The 19,979-nt window shown below is 29.6% G+C and overlaps 1 protein-coding gene across 1 annotated transcript; it reads right to left on the bottom strand.

Moving 5' to 3' along the window:
- Positions 1-1,289: 1,289 nt before the first annotated feature.
- On the bottom strand, positions 1,290-18,335 carry LOC107446862 (cathepsin L-like peptidase). The gene is made up of 9 exons (XM_016061633.4): positions 18,222-18,335; positions 16,875-17,017; positions 15,118-15,267; positions 11,850-12,002; positions 9,437-9,560; positions 5,599-5,699; positions 3,451-3,617; positions 2,497-2,607; positions 1,290-1,588 (listed from the first exon to the last, which is right to left on the bottom strand). The coding sequence occupies exons 2-9, from the start codon at positions 16,968-16,970 to the stop codon at positions 1,489-1,491; spliced, it is 1,002 nt and encodes a 333-aa protein (XP_015917119.3). The 5' UTR covers positions 16,971-17,017; positions 18,222-18,335; the 3' UTR covers positions 1,290-1,488.
- Between the last annotated feature and the right edge of the window lie 1,644 nt (positions 18,336-19,979).

The following is a 19,979-nucleotide window of genomic DNA, read 5'->3' as shown; positions in this document are numbered from 1 at the left end:
AAATATCATTATCGCTTAAATGCTTTAAGCACAAGTTTAGTTAAAAACGGATATTTCGGCTGACATTTTCAGTCATTTTCATAATATGTTTTAAACGAATTATGTAAAAATATTTATCTCCAAACCACTACAATTCATCATTATGCAAATTTGAAAACGAATTTGTAGTGTCCATCGAAAATTTACTATTTATTCCCATTTCTTAATTACAAATGGAAATTTTAAACTGCTTTTTTTTTAGTTTAAAATTACTTCTTATCCCTAAACTGTTTTACGGCATTATGATCAAAAACTACTGATAGAAAAAATGGAAACTCTGAGTTGCAAATTTGTGAAATGAATTTCTAATAACTCCTTCAAAATGTTTTAAATAAATCCTAACTTTTGACTCCTTTCTGTCATTAATAAAGAATAATAAATGGAAAGTTTTTCACTTTCAGCTGCCGTTTCTCAATCATACCCGACCTTTAATTGAATGGAATGTTTGACAGCTATTTTTATTTTGTAAATTCTTAGGTAAATCATCTGTATCTTTATTTTTTTGCTCACTTTTATATCTTAGTTTGTTTCGTTGTTTTCTTATATCTGTCTCCACTTCTTAATAAAGACAAGCCTATTTTAAGGCAGAAATGAACTCTTCTTCTTGTTTTTCAGTGGCGCTATCTATTGACTAGAATTCTTTTTCTGTCACACACATACGGTCACAGACCGTACTTTTATATTACATGGTTATTAGAAAATTCGAATGCTAGGTAATATTTTTGTTTTTAGTTTTTAAAATTCTCGAATCAGTTTTTATGTTAATCTCTCGTTTAAATGTTAAACAGGGTCACAGATTAAATCGTTTTAATGTCGTTCGTTTATTTTTTATTGTAAATAGTAAAAAGACTGATAATTACATATTTCCATAGCTACCTTCAGCAATATCAATGTAGAGTTTTGTGATTTTGCTGGGTGAATTTTGTTCTCTTTAAGTATTTATTAAAATTGCAATGATTGTGTTTTATTCATCTTGTTGAGCTTTTCTAGGAAGGAAAATCTCAAAAATTCCCATTTCTATTTTGCATTGCAGATTTTCCCTCTACCTCTGCCTAAAATAACCTTGTGTAACTATTTTGAAATTATGAAGAAGCTATTTTAAAGCATTAAATTTATTTTCCTTTTTGAAAACATTTTATTATATTTGACATTGAAACATTTAACCATAAAGTGTTCTAACTATTTGTGAAGCATATTCCAAAGAAAATATTAAATAATTACACAAATAATAAAATTACAGTCCAAACATATTTAGTATTTTCAAATATTTTTATTGACAGTAAATTCAAAACAATTACAAGTTCAAAGAAAAATCGTTGTTCTAACATTATTCTAAAAACTAGGAATTCCAAACCCAAATATTGTAACAGTACATTTTTCATCATATTTATCACACATATGAAACACACATAAATACTTTGAGTGTTACGAGAAAAATACCATTTCAGTTCAAACAAGTGGATAGCTCGCTGAAGATGCAATTCCACAATTGTTATTCTTGTTCCTGGCCATCTTAATGTATCCTTTAATACCCCATGTAGTTCCCCAACTAAAATAAGAAGGCTGTGTTAGATGAAAATAAGTTCCCATTTTTTACTGCTATTCCACACAAAAATAAGTAGACGTTGTATTTTTAAAGTATTAAATACTCATAGTTACCATTACTAATTTTACTATTCGAAATTTTGAAGCGCATTGTACCATAATATCGTGAAAATTCATTTCAACTGTAGTTTAGTGACTTTAAGTGAAAGACTTTAATGCCAAGTTTAATCTTATTATTCTGCAAATAAGTCTTTTTTAAACTTAATTACATGAAACTTGGGTTTTTCTTGAAATGAATAATTTTTAATTTAATCCTTCTTAAACTTGATTATACAAAACTAAGGTTCATCTTGAATGAAATTTTTTTTTTAATTTAATCATTTTTAAACTTGATTATAAGTAACTAGGGCTATTCTAGAACCAAAAGGTTTTTCAATTAAATCCTTCCTAAACCTGTTTACACGAAACTGGGGATCATCTTCAATCAAAAAATCAAAAATGCTTACTTTTTAATCATTTTTAAACTTGATTAGAAGAAACTGAGATTCATCTTGAACCAAACAATTTTTCAATATCATCCTTCTTAAACTTAATTATACGAAACAAGGGTTGATCCTGAGCTAAAAAATTATTCAATTTAACATCGCAATTTGATTGCAAACATTCACTCAGCATTACAGCAAAAAACAACAATATTATAGTTTATTAAAGTATTGATATTATGGTTCAAGTTACCTATATTATAGTACAAAATTAAACTGATTTCTTAACCAATATTAACTATCAATTCCAACATTCAATAAAAGGAATTTCTTTTTCAATATGTTTAAATTATAATTACTTAAAATATTTAAAATTTTCCTTCAAAATTTTTAAAATGAGATCGAATGAAAACAACCAAAAAAATTATACCAGTTTTTAACCAGCCAATAATCGATGCCATCTTCTGTCCCATATCCAATAGCCAAAACAGCATGATTTACGTAATCTGAATTGCAAGCTGGTTCGTAATAGATTCCACTCCTAGAAAAACATAAAAATATCGGAAATTCGATATATATTAATATTTCTGTATCAATTGAAAAGTATAGTTTAGTAATATTTTGAAAACAATTAAATATATGGTTTAAACCATGTTGTGGTTGCTTCTGTATTTCTTCTTCTGTATTTCCGAAAATTGCAGTTGCACACTTTTTTACGAGTGATGCAACAATGACCATTTGAGTTTTGACTCAATGGAGCGTATATAGTGAAAATCATATTTTATATGGCAATAATATGACGATATTCGATATGAATATATGTAATGGGGAAAAAATAATTATATATAATGCGTTGACTGAAATCAATTTATTTGAATGGCACTGAAAAAAAAGACTAAGGTTTTTTGATAGATAAATAAGCATTATGTGATGCATGATGATGTTATATTTATGTGTCATGAAGTGTAATTGAAACGTGCTTGTGTTGTCTTGTAGTACTGACAAACTTCGCACAGGAAGTATAATTTTTCGATTCTTTTTTACTTATATATCTGTGTATCATGTATTCCTATTTTTATCTTTATTTAAATATTAGTTGTTATATTTATGTATTTTCAATGCTCACCTCACATGATGATAATTATTAATTCCTACTTTTATTTCCAGGCAGAAATGATCTGGTTTCCACCTCAACAATCCTCCCCTGATGATAAAGGGGTAAAGGGCCATTCCGGCCTCAGACACCCCGGCCAACCGATACGACTGCGACTCCGAATATTGCAGTGTTCAAAATAAAAAATGAAAAGTTGGTTTTTAAGCAACTTTCTGATGTTTTTACTTGCCAAAAAGTTTCGCCATAGTAATTTCTTTTATCTCAACTTACTTGTAATTCATGAAGCTCAAATTGCTTGCATCGATTGCGACTGAGATTGGACAAACCGTTGCGACAGCCTTTTTCAAGGTTTCTTCATCACCACCGCTGGGAAGGTCAACATAACCCTCGATTGTGGCTCCGACATCTTCCTTCTTGAAGAGACATTCGGGACCATCCTTAGAAAACACGACAACATAATTTTAAGAAAAGCTTGTCTTGTATTATGTTATAAACAAGTAGAAAATGACTTTTATCAATAGCTTCGAAATAGTTTATTGTGTTAAAAATAATTTATGAATAAGTTTATCTTATTGTTAATAATTAGTGAATGTTAATATGTTTTAAGTATTTTATTTAATAGATTCATTAATTATAATGATCAATGAATGAGTTATTTTTTAATGTTAAAAATCGTTAATAGATAAGTTTATAATACCACTAAAAATTATCGTACAATTTTGTAATATTAGTAGCAACTAGTTATGTAATTTTAACATCCTCCAATTTATTATCTTAGGTGAAGGAGTAGATATCCCCACGGGGGATAATTAACTCCAAAAACACTTTGGCAGTCAGTCACGTAATTTTATGGATAATTTAGCTCAAAACGTGACCTAATATTTGTTAATAAGCTTAACGCTCTCGGATTTGCAATTTAAAAAGTCAGAAATTCAAAAGCATAACTAATGCACCATATCGTTTAAAATTATACTTATTTATTGGGACAAAATGCCGAAAGACAAAAAAGTCGTAGAGAATAATCTGCATTGAAGCAAACTGCGATGAAATAACTCTCAGAATATGATGTTGAGCAACCCAAACAATTGTGCGAAGGAACACTTTATTCCGGGTTGTTAACACCGAAAGGAGCATTCATCTATGATTTAAAGGGTGTAATTTAAACTTTAACACTTAAAATTGAGTTAATCTTACACCAAATCACACGCTTTTATACCATACGGGAAATATTTTCACTTCCGAAAACAAAATCGGTGGCGCTTGCCACGCTTTGAATATTTTGAAACGCTTAATAGAATATTGTGAAAAGTTTGCGTACAATCTTGAACAAGCTGGCGTGAGTTTGTTGTAATTTTCGTGCTGATATTCATCAATAGAAAACGGAAAATTCTGATTTATATGTATGCATGCTTTTAGTTGTGTATTAAGAATAATTATATTTTATTTTTTAAATCTCTAAGTACTTTATTTTATTTTATTTCATAACCGTTGTTGAACAGTGGACCCAATTTTTGGGTTTGCGACAATTAATGTTCAACGTCATAGCCTTGTAATTTTGAACCCAGTTCAGAAGGGAACTCCAGGATCAAGTATTAGGAGAAATTTGCCTTCGTTGAGGACTTTTTGATGGAGCTAACCCGCATTTGCGTTACATGGAAATGAAAAAACATGAAAACCACTCCAGGTTAACCTGACGATAAGCGGACTCTAACCCATGATCCGTCTACCACTGAGCATATTTTACGTCAGCACTCTGGTCAGTGCAAGCCGGATGCGGAATTCGTATTGACTGGGATTCAAACCCGGTTCGCCTCATTGGAGGGCGAACGCTCTATCTCCTGAGTTCGTGGGAACTACATTAACTAATTTTATATTGTATAAATTCAATCAGCTTCTGTTAAGTGTAGTTTGAATTCGTTTTAAGATTCTCTTTGTGCGTCCGCGAATGTTTGATTTACGAACTAATTTTATTTTAAGAATTAGTGCATGTATGCATTATAAATTAATGATTCTTACTTTGCAGTGTAAAAATAATTTTATTGACCTTTATGCATATCTTATTTAAGTTTAATTATAAATTTTAATCTTACTGAATAACAAAAATGGTGGCGGTTACTTTACAACACCAAGTATTATATAGTAAACGTATAGTACATCCGTATAGTAAAATACTAGATTCAATAGTTATGCATGGCGTTTCACTACAACTTTGTTGAAAAGAAGCTGCCACCATTTTTGGCACTTAGATATTCAAAATTTCTTTTTCAATGTATACCTTTGAAAGTTTGATGTAATGCCATGTATTGTCCAAAAACTAATAATTTATTTGCCTTGTTAAAAAAAAGCAATTTAAAAAATTCAATAATTTCAAATAAACAAAGCGTTTAAATTTTAATAATAAGTAAAAAGAGCAATTACTCTAGCTGTGTAAGGGTATGATGCTTCAGTGTCAATTCCACGATTCAACTTTATGTATAGAAAAGACTGATCCACAAAACCTCCATTGCATCCCCCGTTTCCTTAGAAAAATATAAAGCAAAAATGGAAAATATTAAAAAAATTTATTGAATCCTTTGCAAACAGTGAAGTACTTTTGTGTGTAGTTTTTATGAGTGTACATTTGTGAAGTTTTAAGAAGTTTATTTAAGGAATTAGTAGTTTTTAAGTAACAGTTTTATCAGGTGTATAATCCATATTTAAAAATGAAAATAGCTGAGAAGCAATTTTTCCTGTTTGGAAAGATCAACTACTAAAGCTACAAACAAAATGTAACTGAATTACAGACATAAATCTTCAAAAATGGTATATTTATAATGAAATTATGCATCATATTGCTCGTATAAAATGAGATTTTATGAAATGCTTTATATAAATCCGACAAGTTGAAAAATCAGTTGAGGAAAAACGGAAAACGATAGAAATTTAGGGTTACCTGTGTTCGATTCAAGAAATATAATAATAATCTCTCACGAATTATAAAATTATTAACAAAGTTCTTTAACAAGTGGAGCTACTGTCAAAGGAAAGCTATAAAACAATGTTGGTAAAGTGCGAAAATTCTTCGATTCTCTTAAAAAGTTCTCGAGATATGACGAAATACTCAAAAAGTAAAACTAACATTAGAAACTTTTCAACCGATTTTCTGACCAAACTATTGGGGCCATATTTTCAAGGTTGCGGCAATCCCCCATATTTTGAGAATCAAAAATCCAGATCCGAAAAAAATATTTTCATTCAGAGAATGAACGTTTTTATCTGATTTCGTAACTTAAAATATCGTCTGCAATAATAAATTTTCATTTTTGAGATCAGGCTCTCAAACTATTAAAATTGACTCCTTAAACACAAAAATCCGACTATCTGATCAAAAAATTTTCAGGGTGTTTCAATATTAATTTTGTTCAAGATAACGATCAGTATCACCTATGACCCCTAGATTTCTAAATTGGACCTTCTAGAGTTTTAAATTATTCAGAGATAGCGAAGTACATTATATGGTAGTTTTAAAGGATACTTTATTTGAAACTAACTCCTATCTAGCTTCTATTCTTTCTTCTAACTTCTTAACAGCACACGTAAAAAGAATAAAGACCCATGCAAATATTCTACTTGAATAGTTTAAAACGTAGTAAAAGCATGGTTTTATAGTTTCAGGAGCTATGTGATGAAATTTGTTATTACATAGTTTTGAAATGTTGTGAGACTGAAATTCCGATTACCTGAGCAAAAAGGCAACATTTCTGTCTTCTTTCGTTTTTCTTCCATAGATTCTTTAAATTGTCAATCATTTTTAAGATAGTGATAATTTAAATTTTGTCTCTAGGATATAGTAGAAGTGTAAAAAAACAAATAGTGTAATAAAATATTCTTGGTGTCGTGGAACACTTATATCTATGAGAGTTATGTATGTCGTTTCACTGCACTTCCATTGCCGGTGTTAAGGTACACTAACATTTTTTACAAAGTACTGAGCTATCTATCAGCTCATTTCAGTGTTGCTATTCCCATCTCATAATAAAGTAATTCATAAGTGATAAAAATAAACTAATTACTAAATTTTAATCACTCCTTGATTTAGGTAGGTGTATTATTTACATCGCGCTAGAGCTGCACAATGGGCAATTGGCGACGGTCTGGGAAACATCCCCGAGGGGTATCAGAAGACATGCCATCACAGAGAACGAAGACATGCTTCTTCAGAGTGGATGGTTCCTCCACTTTGGTATCCCGCGCAATCTCGGTCCCTACGTAGGCTGATCAAAGTGGTCACCCACCCGCCTACTGACCGCAGCCAGTGATGCTTGACTTAGGCGTTCTACCGGGAACCGTGTCTTTACGATCCACTGTGGGACTATCCTCGATTTACTACAAAAAGAGAACTTGTACCGTGATTCCCTGAATAACTTTTGATATAATGATCGGATCTTCACGTTCTAGAACTCCAGCTTAATGGTTCGAGAGGGTGACCAAACAATATGCAATTTAATTAGTGCAGACGATATTTTAAGTTATGAAAACTGACAACGTATTTCCTCTGAATAAACAAACCTTTTTTCCGACGGATTCTGACCCTTCAATCTGGTAGCCGCAATCTGGGAAATATGGTCCTAATAATTTGGTCAGGAGAGCAGTCCGAAGTCTTGGTCCCCTATTCTTAATTTCTCTTTTTGCGTATTTCGCCATAAAACTATTTGAAACTAATTAAAACTAATTCGAATTAAAAACTTTTTGCATACAAATATAAATTTCGTTTATTCAAAAGTGATTAAATTCAAAAAATAAATTTTTGTAAATATTTACCGTTTTCTATTTTTTTTTACTATTTTACTTAATAACAGTCGTAAAAATTTTGAAGTGTAAGGTACATTAATTCATACATAATTTCAAGCTATCTAATTTCACATTGAAAAATAAAATATTTAAGCGAAATCGGGTGAATAGTTCCTGAGAAGTCGAATTTTAAATATGTGACTATTTTAAAATTCGATTTCTCAGGAACTATTCACCCGATTTTGCTCAAATTTCGTATTTCGACATATAAAACTAGATACTTTAAAATAATGTAAAAAATTGTGTACTTTACTGTTAAAAATTTCTTTCAACAACTATTACTAAATAAAATGATAAAAAGTAATAAATATTTATCAAATTTATTATTTATTAACAATATTAGCAAAATTTATTTTTTGCATGGATTTATCTTTGGATAAACGAATCTTTTAGATGTGTGCAAAGATTTTTAAATTCATTAAAAAAAGTTCTCGACAAATAGCAAAATACGCAAAAAATAAAATTAACATTTGGGGCTCTAAACTTTAGATCGCTCTTCTATGGGGACCATATTTCACAGGTTGCGGCTCCCCCTATATTCTGAGGGTAAAAAATCCAAATCCGTCAAAAAAAGATATTTTTCTTCAGAGAAAGAACGTTTTGTGTCGGATTTTGTAACTTAAAATGTCGTCAGTACTAATAATTAGCATATTTTAGATTACCTTCTCCAACCATTAAGATTGAGTTTTAGAATGTAAAGATTCGATTATATTAGATCTAAAGTTATTCAAGGTGGTCTAAAGTTATACTATATTAAAGATCTAAAGTTATTCATGGCTCACTCCGCCTAGTCACAATTGGTACCAGGGTACCAGACCGGGTATCTGTTTGACAGCTGACAAAGATCGTCAGTCTCAAACCGCCATCACACGTCTCCTCTGTGGACTCCTGAAATCACTGAGGTACTCTGGAGGAGAAAAGTGCTTTGCCCTCTGTACCAAGTGCTCTTTGACCCAGGCATCCCCTGAACATCTAATGGACTGCCTCGGTCTTTTAAAACAAGACCTTATTGAAAGACCCTTACTTGCTTTAGACTTTTTGAAGGTGAACAATCTCATGGACCTTGTCTAGCTAGGCTAGAAATAGGGATTTGAAAGAAGAAGAAGGTGGTCTTTTTTTTTTTGAACAATACATTGCAGTGTAAATATTGTGCGTCAAATGCGTTACTTAGCTCAACACCGACAAAATGTCAGTCAGATGTGCCAAACACCTACAAAAACGCGTATAATACTCAAATTTCTAACAATTGTTTTCGAAAATATACCTATTAAGATCCTCGGACTTACTTCCATGACTTAATTTATTTAAGTTACTTTGACGTTTACACAGTGTTTACTAAGGTGAAATTAATCATAATATTTATCATATTTTAATTTTAGTACAAGTAGTATTAAATTCGAATTGAGGTAGATATTGTTTGACTTACCCTCTGGTTTTGAGCAATCTATAATGTTTTGTGCACTGAGAGCCACCAGGTTTCCCGTCTTCTTCTTCTGTTGTCCTTCGAGTGATCCAGTAACAGAAAAGGCATAGCCAGAGCTGCATTCTTTCTTCATTCGAAGGGATAATTATTTGTTTAAAGAACAAATTTTGAAAAAATGAAAGTAATAAAACTACTGAAAAAATAATGAATTTCTTACAGTACTTGTATTTCGTCGTATTTTCGGATAGTTATTTGAAGAAATAAAATCTAATAAAATTGAAATTATCAGGATTTCTCAAATGAAGTTTGAATAAACGGGAAACTTTCACACCAGAAGCACCGTAACATCTTAGCGGACTCCATACATACTTGTTATATGTTTAGGTAAGGTGTGCTTCACACCTGATTTACCAACTCACTTGAGAACATTTGAAGTGACTGTAAAGCCATGCTAATATGGATGCGTCCCGAATCGCGTCCTAATGTGCTGTAGAATGATTTTTGAAGACGTAGGGTGAACACTAGGAAAACAGTCATCGTCGAATGATTGTTGAATGAGGTTGAAAACAGGTTAAATTATTACTCATACTCTGATTTTTCTTAATAAATCCATACGATGGTGATGATACTACTGAATTTCTGTAGTTACCACCCTTGCCCACCTTTCATTTGGTAAAACCCTTGTAAAATAAAAATTTTACAGAAATAAATAATTAATTTCCCACTGCATTTTCCTTTTTAGTATTTAGGAAACCATAAATTTTAGAAAGATGCTGTACACAAAATATGCAGTATGCTAGTTTTAACTTTGAGCTAGCCTATGGACACTAATCAACAAAGACCATAGAAGATTTTTGTACTAGCACAATGACACTACTGTCTAGCAATCATGAGATGATCAGTGCTCAGAGTGATTGCAAATACACTGAAAGCTCATCGCCTGATTTCAAGACTAGAACTGCAAAAGCAAAAGAATGTCCTCCACGAAACGTTAAACATTGCAACCCCGTTTATACCTTCAGCTCTAATTATTTTGAATTTAATTTATTTTTAATATGAAAAAAATAAACCTTTTTTGTCATGAAGTTGGAGTGAGTCAATGAGGAGACCCACAAACACATTCAATGATTGATTATCCTCAATAATAACAATATTTAGTCCATGACCGGGTTCAAGAAATTCAGTTCTAGGTTCAAAATTAACTTGAGAATTTTCAGGAATTTTAATTTATTTATTTCTATTCAATTTTTTACAAATAAACTTATTGCATTTTCTGTTGGGATAGTTTTTCATTACTTTTCTTTTCATAAACAAACAAAATAAAAGCTACCAAGCCTCAAAATTGGAAACATAAAAAAAATCAACATTCCATCTTCTAACGATACTTCTCATTTCCTAAAAAATACTTTTAAAATAGAATCGTTTAAGAATAAATTAACACATTATTAAAAAGACGTATTTAACAGAAATGTAGAACTTACACTTAAGAGTAAAAAAATTTAATTTAGGATAATACATCAGAGTTGAAGCGTTATACACGACTGGAGACTGGGATTGAAAAAACTAAATTTCAGACATGCTTTGGATCAAAAACAACTTGAATTTTTTTTTAATTCTCAGAAAATGTGATGTACTTGTTTTTTTTTTAATTTCATTTTTCATAAATAATCTGATTCAAAATTTAAATAATCTAAGATTCAAAATTAGAAACATACAAAAATTAAAAAAATAATAATAAATATACCCTTTCTATCTATCTGCTAACAACCAACTCCTAATACTTTTTAAAAGTGATTGCTTACGACTAAATGAGAGTAAAAATCATTATTAAAAAGAGGCAGTTTTACTTTATTTTATAACTGTCGATGAACATTCAACCCAATTTTCGAGTTCGCAATTACTAATGTTCCACTCCGTAGCCTTGTAATTTTGAACCCAATCCAGAAGACAAGGGAACTCCTGGATCAAGTACTGCGAGAAATTCGCCTTCGAGGAGGACTTTTTTATGGAACTGACTCGCATTTTTCATTACATGGAGAGGTAGACCACGAGAACCTCCCACGGTTAGCCTGTCGGCAAGCGGACTCTAACCCATGATCCATCTACCATTGACGATATTTTACGTCAGCACTGTGGTCGGTAAGAGCCGGGTGCCTAATTCGAATCGACCGACTATCGCTGGGATCGAACCCGGCTCACCTCTCTGGGAGGCAAGTGCTCTATCTCCTGAGCCACCAGGGATCAAAAAAGAGGTAGTTAACAAAAATGCAGAGCTAACATAAAAGAGTTTTAAAAACATTTAGGACAATGCATCAGAGTTGAAACTTTCAAAAGTGGAGGCAGGTTTAAAATTATACCACTTCTAGGATTTCCAAGTGTAAGAAATTATAATATAGGTGGAAAAATATTTTTTTACCTGATCCCTGATAGGAGTGACCAGTCCTTGTTTTCTCCAATCAACTGTATCGGGGATGGGATCATTAGATGGAGCAATCCAGTCACGGTCATTTTTGCTACGTTGACCAATATTACTAAATCCAATAAAATTTCTCACAAATTCTTCATGGCTCTATAATTAGAAATTGAAAAAATTACTTCAAAAGTGTACTGAATTTTAAAAAAAAATGTTAAGGTATTTCATGAAGGTTAACTCAGTGTGAAAATCATTTCTTGAAATAGCAAGAGCCTCGTTGCGTTCAAAACTTTCATAACATTCTTAAAAAGTGTAATGCAATTTCAAGTAGCATTTTTGGTGTCCTTGTTTTCTTTCAAAATTGATTCTAAAACCTTACAGAAGAACATTCTTATTTTGAATAACAGCAGTTCCATAAAAATAAATGTTTTCATTGAGGGAGATCTCTCCTTCTTACAATTATAGAATAAATTATTGTTCATTAAAAAAATGCTCAAGCAGTATGTTTTAATACATTACTGTGTCCCGAAAATTTTTAAATTATGACTAGTAAATTATACGAACAAGCATTTTGTGACTTTCGGTATTCTCTTACTTAAATAAAACTTATAACATATTATCATTTAATTATAACCATATAGGGGTCGGAGCCAATGAAACGTCCGGAAAATCATCATCTCACTAGGAAAGTTGAAAAATTTAGTAGTTGTAAAAATGTAATATTTTCTCTCTCTCTGCATTGGTATACTTTTGACACTTGTCTGGCAAAAACATAATAACTGAGTCATAATTTTGTTTGGCTGAGATACGAAGCTCATTAACGGCTTATTCAATTATCTATGTTTAAGTATTTTGAGTGTAGTTCCATTCGTTTTACAATGGAGAAGAAACAAATGAAAATATCTAGACAGCACGTCTGCTGAATAGAGAAGGTGAGGAAATTTTTCATGGTCCAACTCAACGTAAAGTCAGAATCATCCATTGAGAAAAATGATGATAACCGTCTTCTTGCAACAACAGCAAAAAAAGAACTTCACGCGTGTTTGCCGAAGCTAGTGATAAAAAGTGCTTCCAGACTCAGAAATATAACTGTGGAGTAGAAAAATATTTTGGTCACAATCTCAAAAAAAAATAAATAATAATTTCTAAAATTCGAATTCAGAAACTCCTAGCAGAACATCGTCAGAAAAGGAAATTCTTGGAGACCACGTCTGATCAATATCTCTTGTACGGAAATTCAAAAAAATATCGCCAAAAGGTTTATTTTTACAAGCATTTTATAATCGCAAGTTATTTTAAAATCTTGAGCAGTATCTGTAATGGAACTTTTAAACTGGTTAGATATCAAATATTTTAAAACCACTCGAGAAAAGGAAGATGTGTCTTAAATACAAGTGTTCTATATCGAGTTTCAGCCGACCAGGTGGCCGAGTGGCTAGCGTGCCTGACTGCGGAGCCGATGGTTGCGGGTTCGAATCCCACTCAGAGCATGGATGTTTCTTTCTCTCTCTCTGTGTTCTATGTCCTTTCTCTTTTGTTTGTGTGTGTGATTCTGTGAATGTGACCCGCCCATGTATATATATATATATATATATATATATATATATATATATATATATATATATATATATATATATATATATATATATATATATATATATATATATATATATATATATATATATATATATATAATACAAAAATTATAAATACTTTTGTATTAATAACAACATTAAAACTCCTTCGTTTCCATAAAATATCTTTGGTAAAGAATAGGTGTAGAAATTCTATTTTGAGACTTCAAGGCTGAAAACATACCATTGAATTGTAATTAGATTTATATTTCAAAGGAGGAGTTATTTTTAGAATCTTGTCCCTCTTTCACTTCCATATTGGGAAGCATTAAATGGTTATCTATGATGCGTAGAGTTACAAGGTATGTACGATTTGAGCCTATTCACCTCCTTTTCTATTAGTATTTAATACGGGAGTGATGGTTTTCGCATGTCTCTTGCTGAATAACGTCTTCCATAAAAGATCTGCCGAAATCATCCTGAGCTTTTCCCACACACCCTCTCTTGTGGAGTGAGGGTGTGAACTGTTATAACCACCAGCCTACCTTTAAATAAACCTTTTGATAACGTATTATGGCTTACGACTGAATTATTCAAGCTGAATACAACAATGATAACACGGATGTAACCAAACTAGAAAATAAATATTACCCAATAATTGAACTTGTTATAAAGCCATATTTTACTGTTAATTTCACCAAAATCTTTACCAAAGCGATTCAGAAAAATTACTGAACTTTTTGGTGTTTCTATAAGAGACAAAAACACAGTAAATTTTACCAAAATAGTTTTGACAATACTTTTCTTTTAAGTGTAGAAATAAATACAATTGGAAGTAACAAGAGATAATTTTTATCTGATATTTGTTCTTTTTTTTGCATATAGATAAAGCATTTTTTTGAAATTTTGCAATTAAACATGTTACAGAAACATGACATTGCCCCTCACATTTTGTCCACGTTTGCTTGCAATAAACATGCTGACTTCTGTTGATTTCTTACAATAAAATCTTATAAGCATATAGTTGGAATTAGAAATATTTTTGATTGATTTAAAAACAATAATGCTAGATTAATAATATTATTCGTTTATGTCATACATCAGCACAAATATTTGCTCAACCGAATAGTGTCTTAACTACTGATTTATGTATTGTTCACATTCTTCTGAAATCTCATCGATACGCAGAAAAAAATATTATTTATTTATTTTTTACGCAGTTCTGATAGAACTCAAACTGTACAATTATCTAACTTTTCTTAAAGAATTTTCTAGTTTTAAGAAAACTAAGCATGTTGAAAATTGACTCTATAAAAAATTCCGGATCAAATTACGATTAAAAGTACCGGTACTTTTACCAAAAAATCATTTTTTACCGAAACATTTCATGCAACAAAAAAAAATCTGATATACAATAGTTTTTGCAGTAATATCCATTGCAAAATCACTGAATTACTACAAATAAATGAAAACTATTGTAAAAATTACGAAATAAAGTTTTACAATAAAAATGTATTTACAGTAAAATGGATTTTAAAGATGCTGCACTTTGGGTGTCAGTACTTTTTACCGTAATTTCATCCGTATTTTTTGACAGAGTATTCCAAATCGTTATTTGATTTTCAAGATGACTATATCCCAATTTTTACTCACCCGAATCTGTAAATTATTCCCAAATGAAAAGTTTTAATCCTTACCATGTCTGTATACTCATTAATGCCTTTTCTGTAAGTGTAAATTCCCAAAACAGCAAGAAGATTATGTTGTACTATATCTGAAATAGCTTTTTCCCAAATAAGTCGTCTTGAAAACTCTTCTGAGTGGTTATATCTCTTTCCGTACACTTTCTGATCAAAGAAACATAATGTTACTTACTTATTTTTATACTAATATTTTATTCTTTAAATATAAATACAAAGTTCTATCTATAAATGGATTTCATTTTAATATACTGTAAGTAATTTAATCTGAGTAGCAATTTTATTAATTGGGTATTCACGAAACATAAAGTAGCATAATAAAAACATCTAAATTAATGATTAAATCATTATAATCATCATCTAAGAAACATTTCCAACTATCTCATGATTATTTTGATTTCGTAATATTTAACCACAATCAAACCTTTAATCGTCTTATATTTTTCTAAAATATTTTAATCTATTTTTTAAATGTTTCATAAACAATATTTTTAAAACTTTTCATATACAATTCAGAAGTCATTTAATTTTTCAAGTGAGAAAATTATGTTATACTATGTTTAATGAAGATTAATAACAAGACTAAACTATATAAAATATCATTATCAAATTTTACCCGTCTTTAGAAAATACAGTGCATGTGTAATTGTGTATAGATTAAATTAATATCACGTGCCAACACCATTATGCGATGGCCTCAAATTATCCACTATAGTGTAATGTCTTTGTAATTCATTATATAGCCACTATATTGTAAACTCAAGCAACCATCTATAGGCATAGTAATGAAGTTTTAAATAAGAGTTTATAATACTTCTTTCCTCATTATTTTTAAGGTTGCCAAACTTTTTTTTTAGATTCAACTGAAATATTACACTGACAGATAAAGGCATATATATTTTTTTTAAATTTTAGAAACAAAAAAAATATTTTTGAAACACAATTGGAATATTTAGTGCTATACGGTCTTTTTGAAAATGCTTATAACCTAAAAGATTATACTATTATATTTTCGAAACATAATTGAAATATTTCATGCTGTATGGCATTTTTTGAAAATGCTTGTAATCTGAAAAAAAGTATTTTTGAAATATATTTGGAATATTTTATGGTGTGTGACATGTTTCAAAAATGCTTTTAAGCTGAATTTTTGAGAGCAATTAATTGATAAAATTGTGTAGCATTGAATTTAAATTATTAAGCTCCTACTTTAATAAAAAAAATGATTGCATTGGTGTATATTGTCCATACATGCGTTTTGCTTTTAAATCATAGCAAATTAATCCTTGAAATATGGTTTATTTGGCTTAAAAATTTAATAAGTATTGACTTTAAACTCCGGTATACTTCTCAATAAGCATGGCAAAAAAAGTAAATATAACGAACTTATGAATAAATGGAAAAACCTTGATTTACCATAGTTATTCAAACTCAATCAATACCAATGATTTTGGTCGCACAAGTTGTGCCTTTTTTCAACTTAAGTTTAGGTGAAACTCATTAAACAATATTCTTAGTTAGTTTCTTAATCTATTTGATATTTGGAAAATGTGCTTTGACAATATATCACTTCATGACATGAACGCACTTACACGAGCGTTTTTAACTACTCTAACGAACTCATTTTTCAGAATCAAATAAATCACTCTTTTACCACATATATTTGTCTATATATTTTTATATCAATAAATGGTTTCAATTGCCTAAAAATCTAAGGAAGTTAACTTGATGTAAAAGTTTCATAGGCTACTCACCTTAAATAATTCCCAATGATCATCCAATTGTGGTCCAAACGATAGACATTGTGCTGAAGAAATAGCAGCAACAACGAAAATTACAGCAAATTTCATTCTGATCCAAAGCACTGTGGACTTAAGTTCCACAACATTCAAAGCATCTGTTTATTTTTTAAACAAAAATGATTAGAATGATTGGAATGTTAATTATTAAGTATAATATTTTAGCATGTTATTATTTGTAATGTGTGCAATTTAAATGGCATTGTAGAGTGTTTATCAATAATGCGGTGTTTTTTTTTTTTTTGTAGGAGTCTCTATCTAATTATATTTCTGAATAGCGTCAAAATAGTCTCTCGAGTGTGCTAAATTATTCATAACCGTACCTAAAAAACATCAATGAATTGTCATTCAACTATTTCAAAAAATACCATTCATAGAATGGACTAATAACACTAAAACTTTTATCATCTATTTAAATCATTGTAGTAAAAGGACTAATCAATTTTAATCTCAGTAAACTGTCTAATAAAACCAACGGTAATAATGTCTAATGTTACTCTTGCAATTCACAGTTTTATCTCCTTAACAAAATCTACAATTTTATTTCTAATTTGGAAAAAAAATAATGCTTGTACTCCCAATTACTGGAATATGCCCTTCAGAGGAGGAGTACTGAATTCCGTCTTCACTGCAAAAAATTTCTGATCAAATTACAGTGTAAAGTACCGGAACTATTTTTGCTGTAAAGCTGTATTGCTTTTAAGGTAATTATTACTGCTACAATTGCAGTATATCAGACATTTTGTTCCATAACATGTTTCGTTAAAAATGGATTTTTTACCGTAATTTGATCCGAAATTTTTTACTTTGTTTTACCTCACCGATGTGTTATGAGCCTCATAATTTCTTTTAACCTCTTAATGATTTCAGCAACTGAGAACGAAGCATAACAGATATCTGCATTAAATAAATAACACCTTAAATGACATGATTCATACTTTAATAGCATTTAATTTTTAATTTTGTTTGCAGTATTAAAGAAGCCTTTTGCGATAGATTTTATACATTTTAATATTTCTTGTTCGTATTTTTTAAACAAAGTCGTATGGTGAAGAATCGGTGAATAAATTCTAAGACATACAAAGAAACGAACAATTTTGAACAAACGAAGAAAAAAATCTGTTTGAAAGTTCCACATTTTTAGTATTAAAAATTATTTCCACTTAGCATTTTAAAATGATTTTTGCCAGTTAAAACTGTACACTTTAAAATAATAACACAGTTTCAAACATATATGAACAATCTTTAAAACTATACACTAAATTAATAAAATTGTTATGAAATTAAGAAAATATTACTCACAAAAATGCGTTGCATCAGAAGTAACTTTACACTTAAAGATATTTACCGATTTTTAATTCTTCTACTCTCTAAGTTTTGTTTCTAAAAAACTGATAATGTTATCACAAGTTTCATTAATCATGAGTTTAGTTAAACAATTTATTTGTACTAAATGAACATTTTCTGCTATTGATAATAAGATAAAATACAAAAATGGATAATATTTATTGTCTTTTGTTGCACCACGTCTCTTAACTATTCTATAACAATTCTTTGATTTTATAAGTTTCGTATTGCTTCATTGTAAAAATCAGCTTGTAGACTCATTAAATATAATTGAAAACTGTTATGAAACTATTTTTAGTTAAAAATTCTTTATCTGCTAAACTTATAAATGTATTTATCATTAAAATGTAGTCATTTTAAAATAATAGCTGAGCTTTACACAGTTAAAATTTTCTTTCTGAAATTACAGTAAAATAACAGGCAGCACTCTGTCCATCTACTTAACCTTAATGTTAACTGTAAATTATGGTATGGAACATTTCTTACCTTTACGGTTTTTAACCCGTTTATAACTAGTTTAGTTTTTTAAAAAAAAGCATAAATGCAAAACTGTACAGCTACAGCTTCTTAACTATTTACAACTAGCATAGTTTCAAAACCGTTAAAAAGAAATTCTGCATAAAATTTCGTAGCCCTAGAGTAAATATTTATTAAAATATAGAGATTTTTACAGAAAATTAATTTTTTCGTCTTACGTTTCTTCGCTATAACTTCATAAATATTCAATAGAATTAAACAAAATTTTTGGAGAAATTTAAAGTTAATTTCAAAAATGTTGATTTAAAATGTTAACATTTTCTTTAAAAACTGCGCAAGATATGAGAATTTAAGCTGATTCTTTTATACTGCGCTTGAGCAGAAAAATTTAATAACGTTTTTTTTAATAATTTTGTAGGGAATCAACAAATGATAAAAGCTTTATTTGAATGTCTTAAAAATTTAAAAAGTTTCAAGCAATTTTCTAATTAGTTTTTGTACATTTTAAAAGAAAGCTCAAAGCGATAAGGGGTTATCCACAAACTACATCTTGCACTATTAAACAAGATTTTTTAAAAATGAGACCGTCATTCTGGAGGATCATCTCCCATAAAAGTATGTTCTCTTTTGTATATTTTCTTCCTCTATACCATCAAAGTTTAGTTTCCGGCAATTTTTGTAAAGTATTACCATTTGTTATTAAATTTTGTCTTATAATAAAAAATAAAATTTGTGAAACACCCTAGAATGTCTTGAGCTTTCTTTTGAAAAGTACAAAAATTGCTCAGAAATTTACTTGAAGCTTTTTAAATTTTTAGGATATTTAAATAAATTTTTTTTATTATATACCAAATACAATTCACTGCAAAATTATAAAAAGTTCTTGTTCAGTACAAAATTATCCCTCATTTGAAGATATTCTCCTGTAATATTTATCCAGCTTTCTTTCCTAATATTATTTTCTTTTATTTTTAAATTTTAATTTTATTTACTATTCTTAGTCAAAGTCCTTAAGTTAAAAGTTTTGCAACATTTATTAAGGCGATGTTTATTTAAATAGTAAATTAGTCCCATTCACTTTTATTATAAATTTTATGGAATGTTTACAACAAAATACGAAAAATAACTGCTAAAATATTTAAATAAGCATTCAGTGTTAACTTTTCGCATTATTCTATTTTCCTTAGAAAAAATATTTAAAGAGTTTTCATAATAATAAAATTTGAATAGGAATTT

The sequence above is a fragment of the Parasteatoda tepidariorum genome, chromosome 10 (genome assembly GCF_982258835.1).
Source record: "Parasteatoda tepidariorum strain Cologne lab strain chromosome 10, Ptep-v5.0, whole genome shotgun sequence".
Taxonomy (NCBI): Eukaryota; Metazoa; Arthropoda; class Arachnida; order Araneae; family Theridiidae; genus Parasteatoda; species Parasteatoda tepidariorum.
Note: the sequence above shows the minus strand (reverse complement) of the source record. Positions and strands in the feature narration are given on the sequence as shown.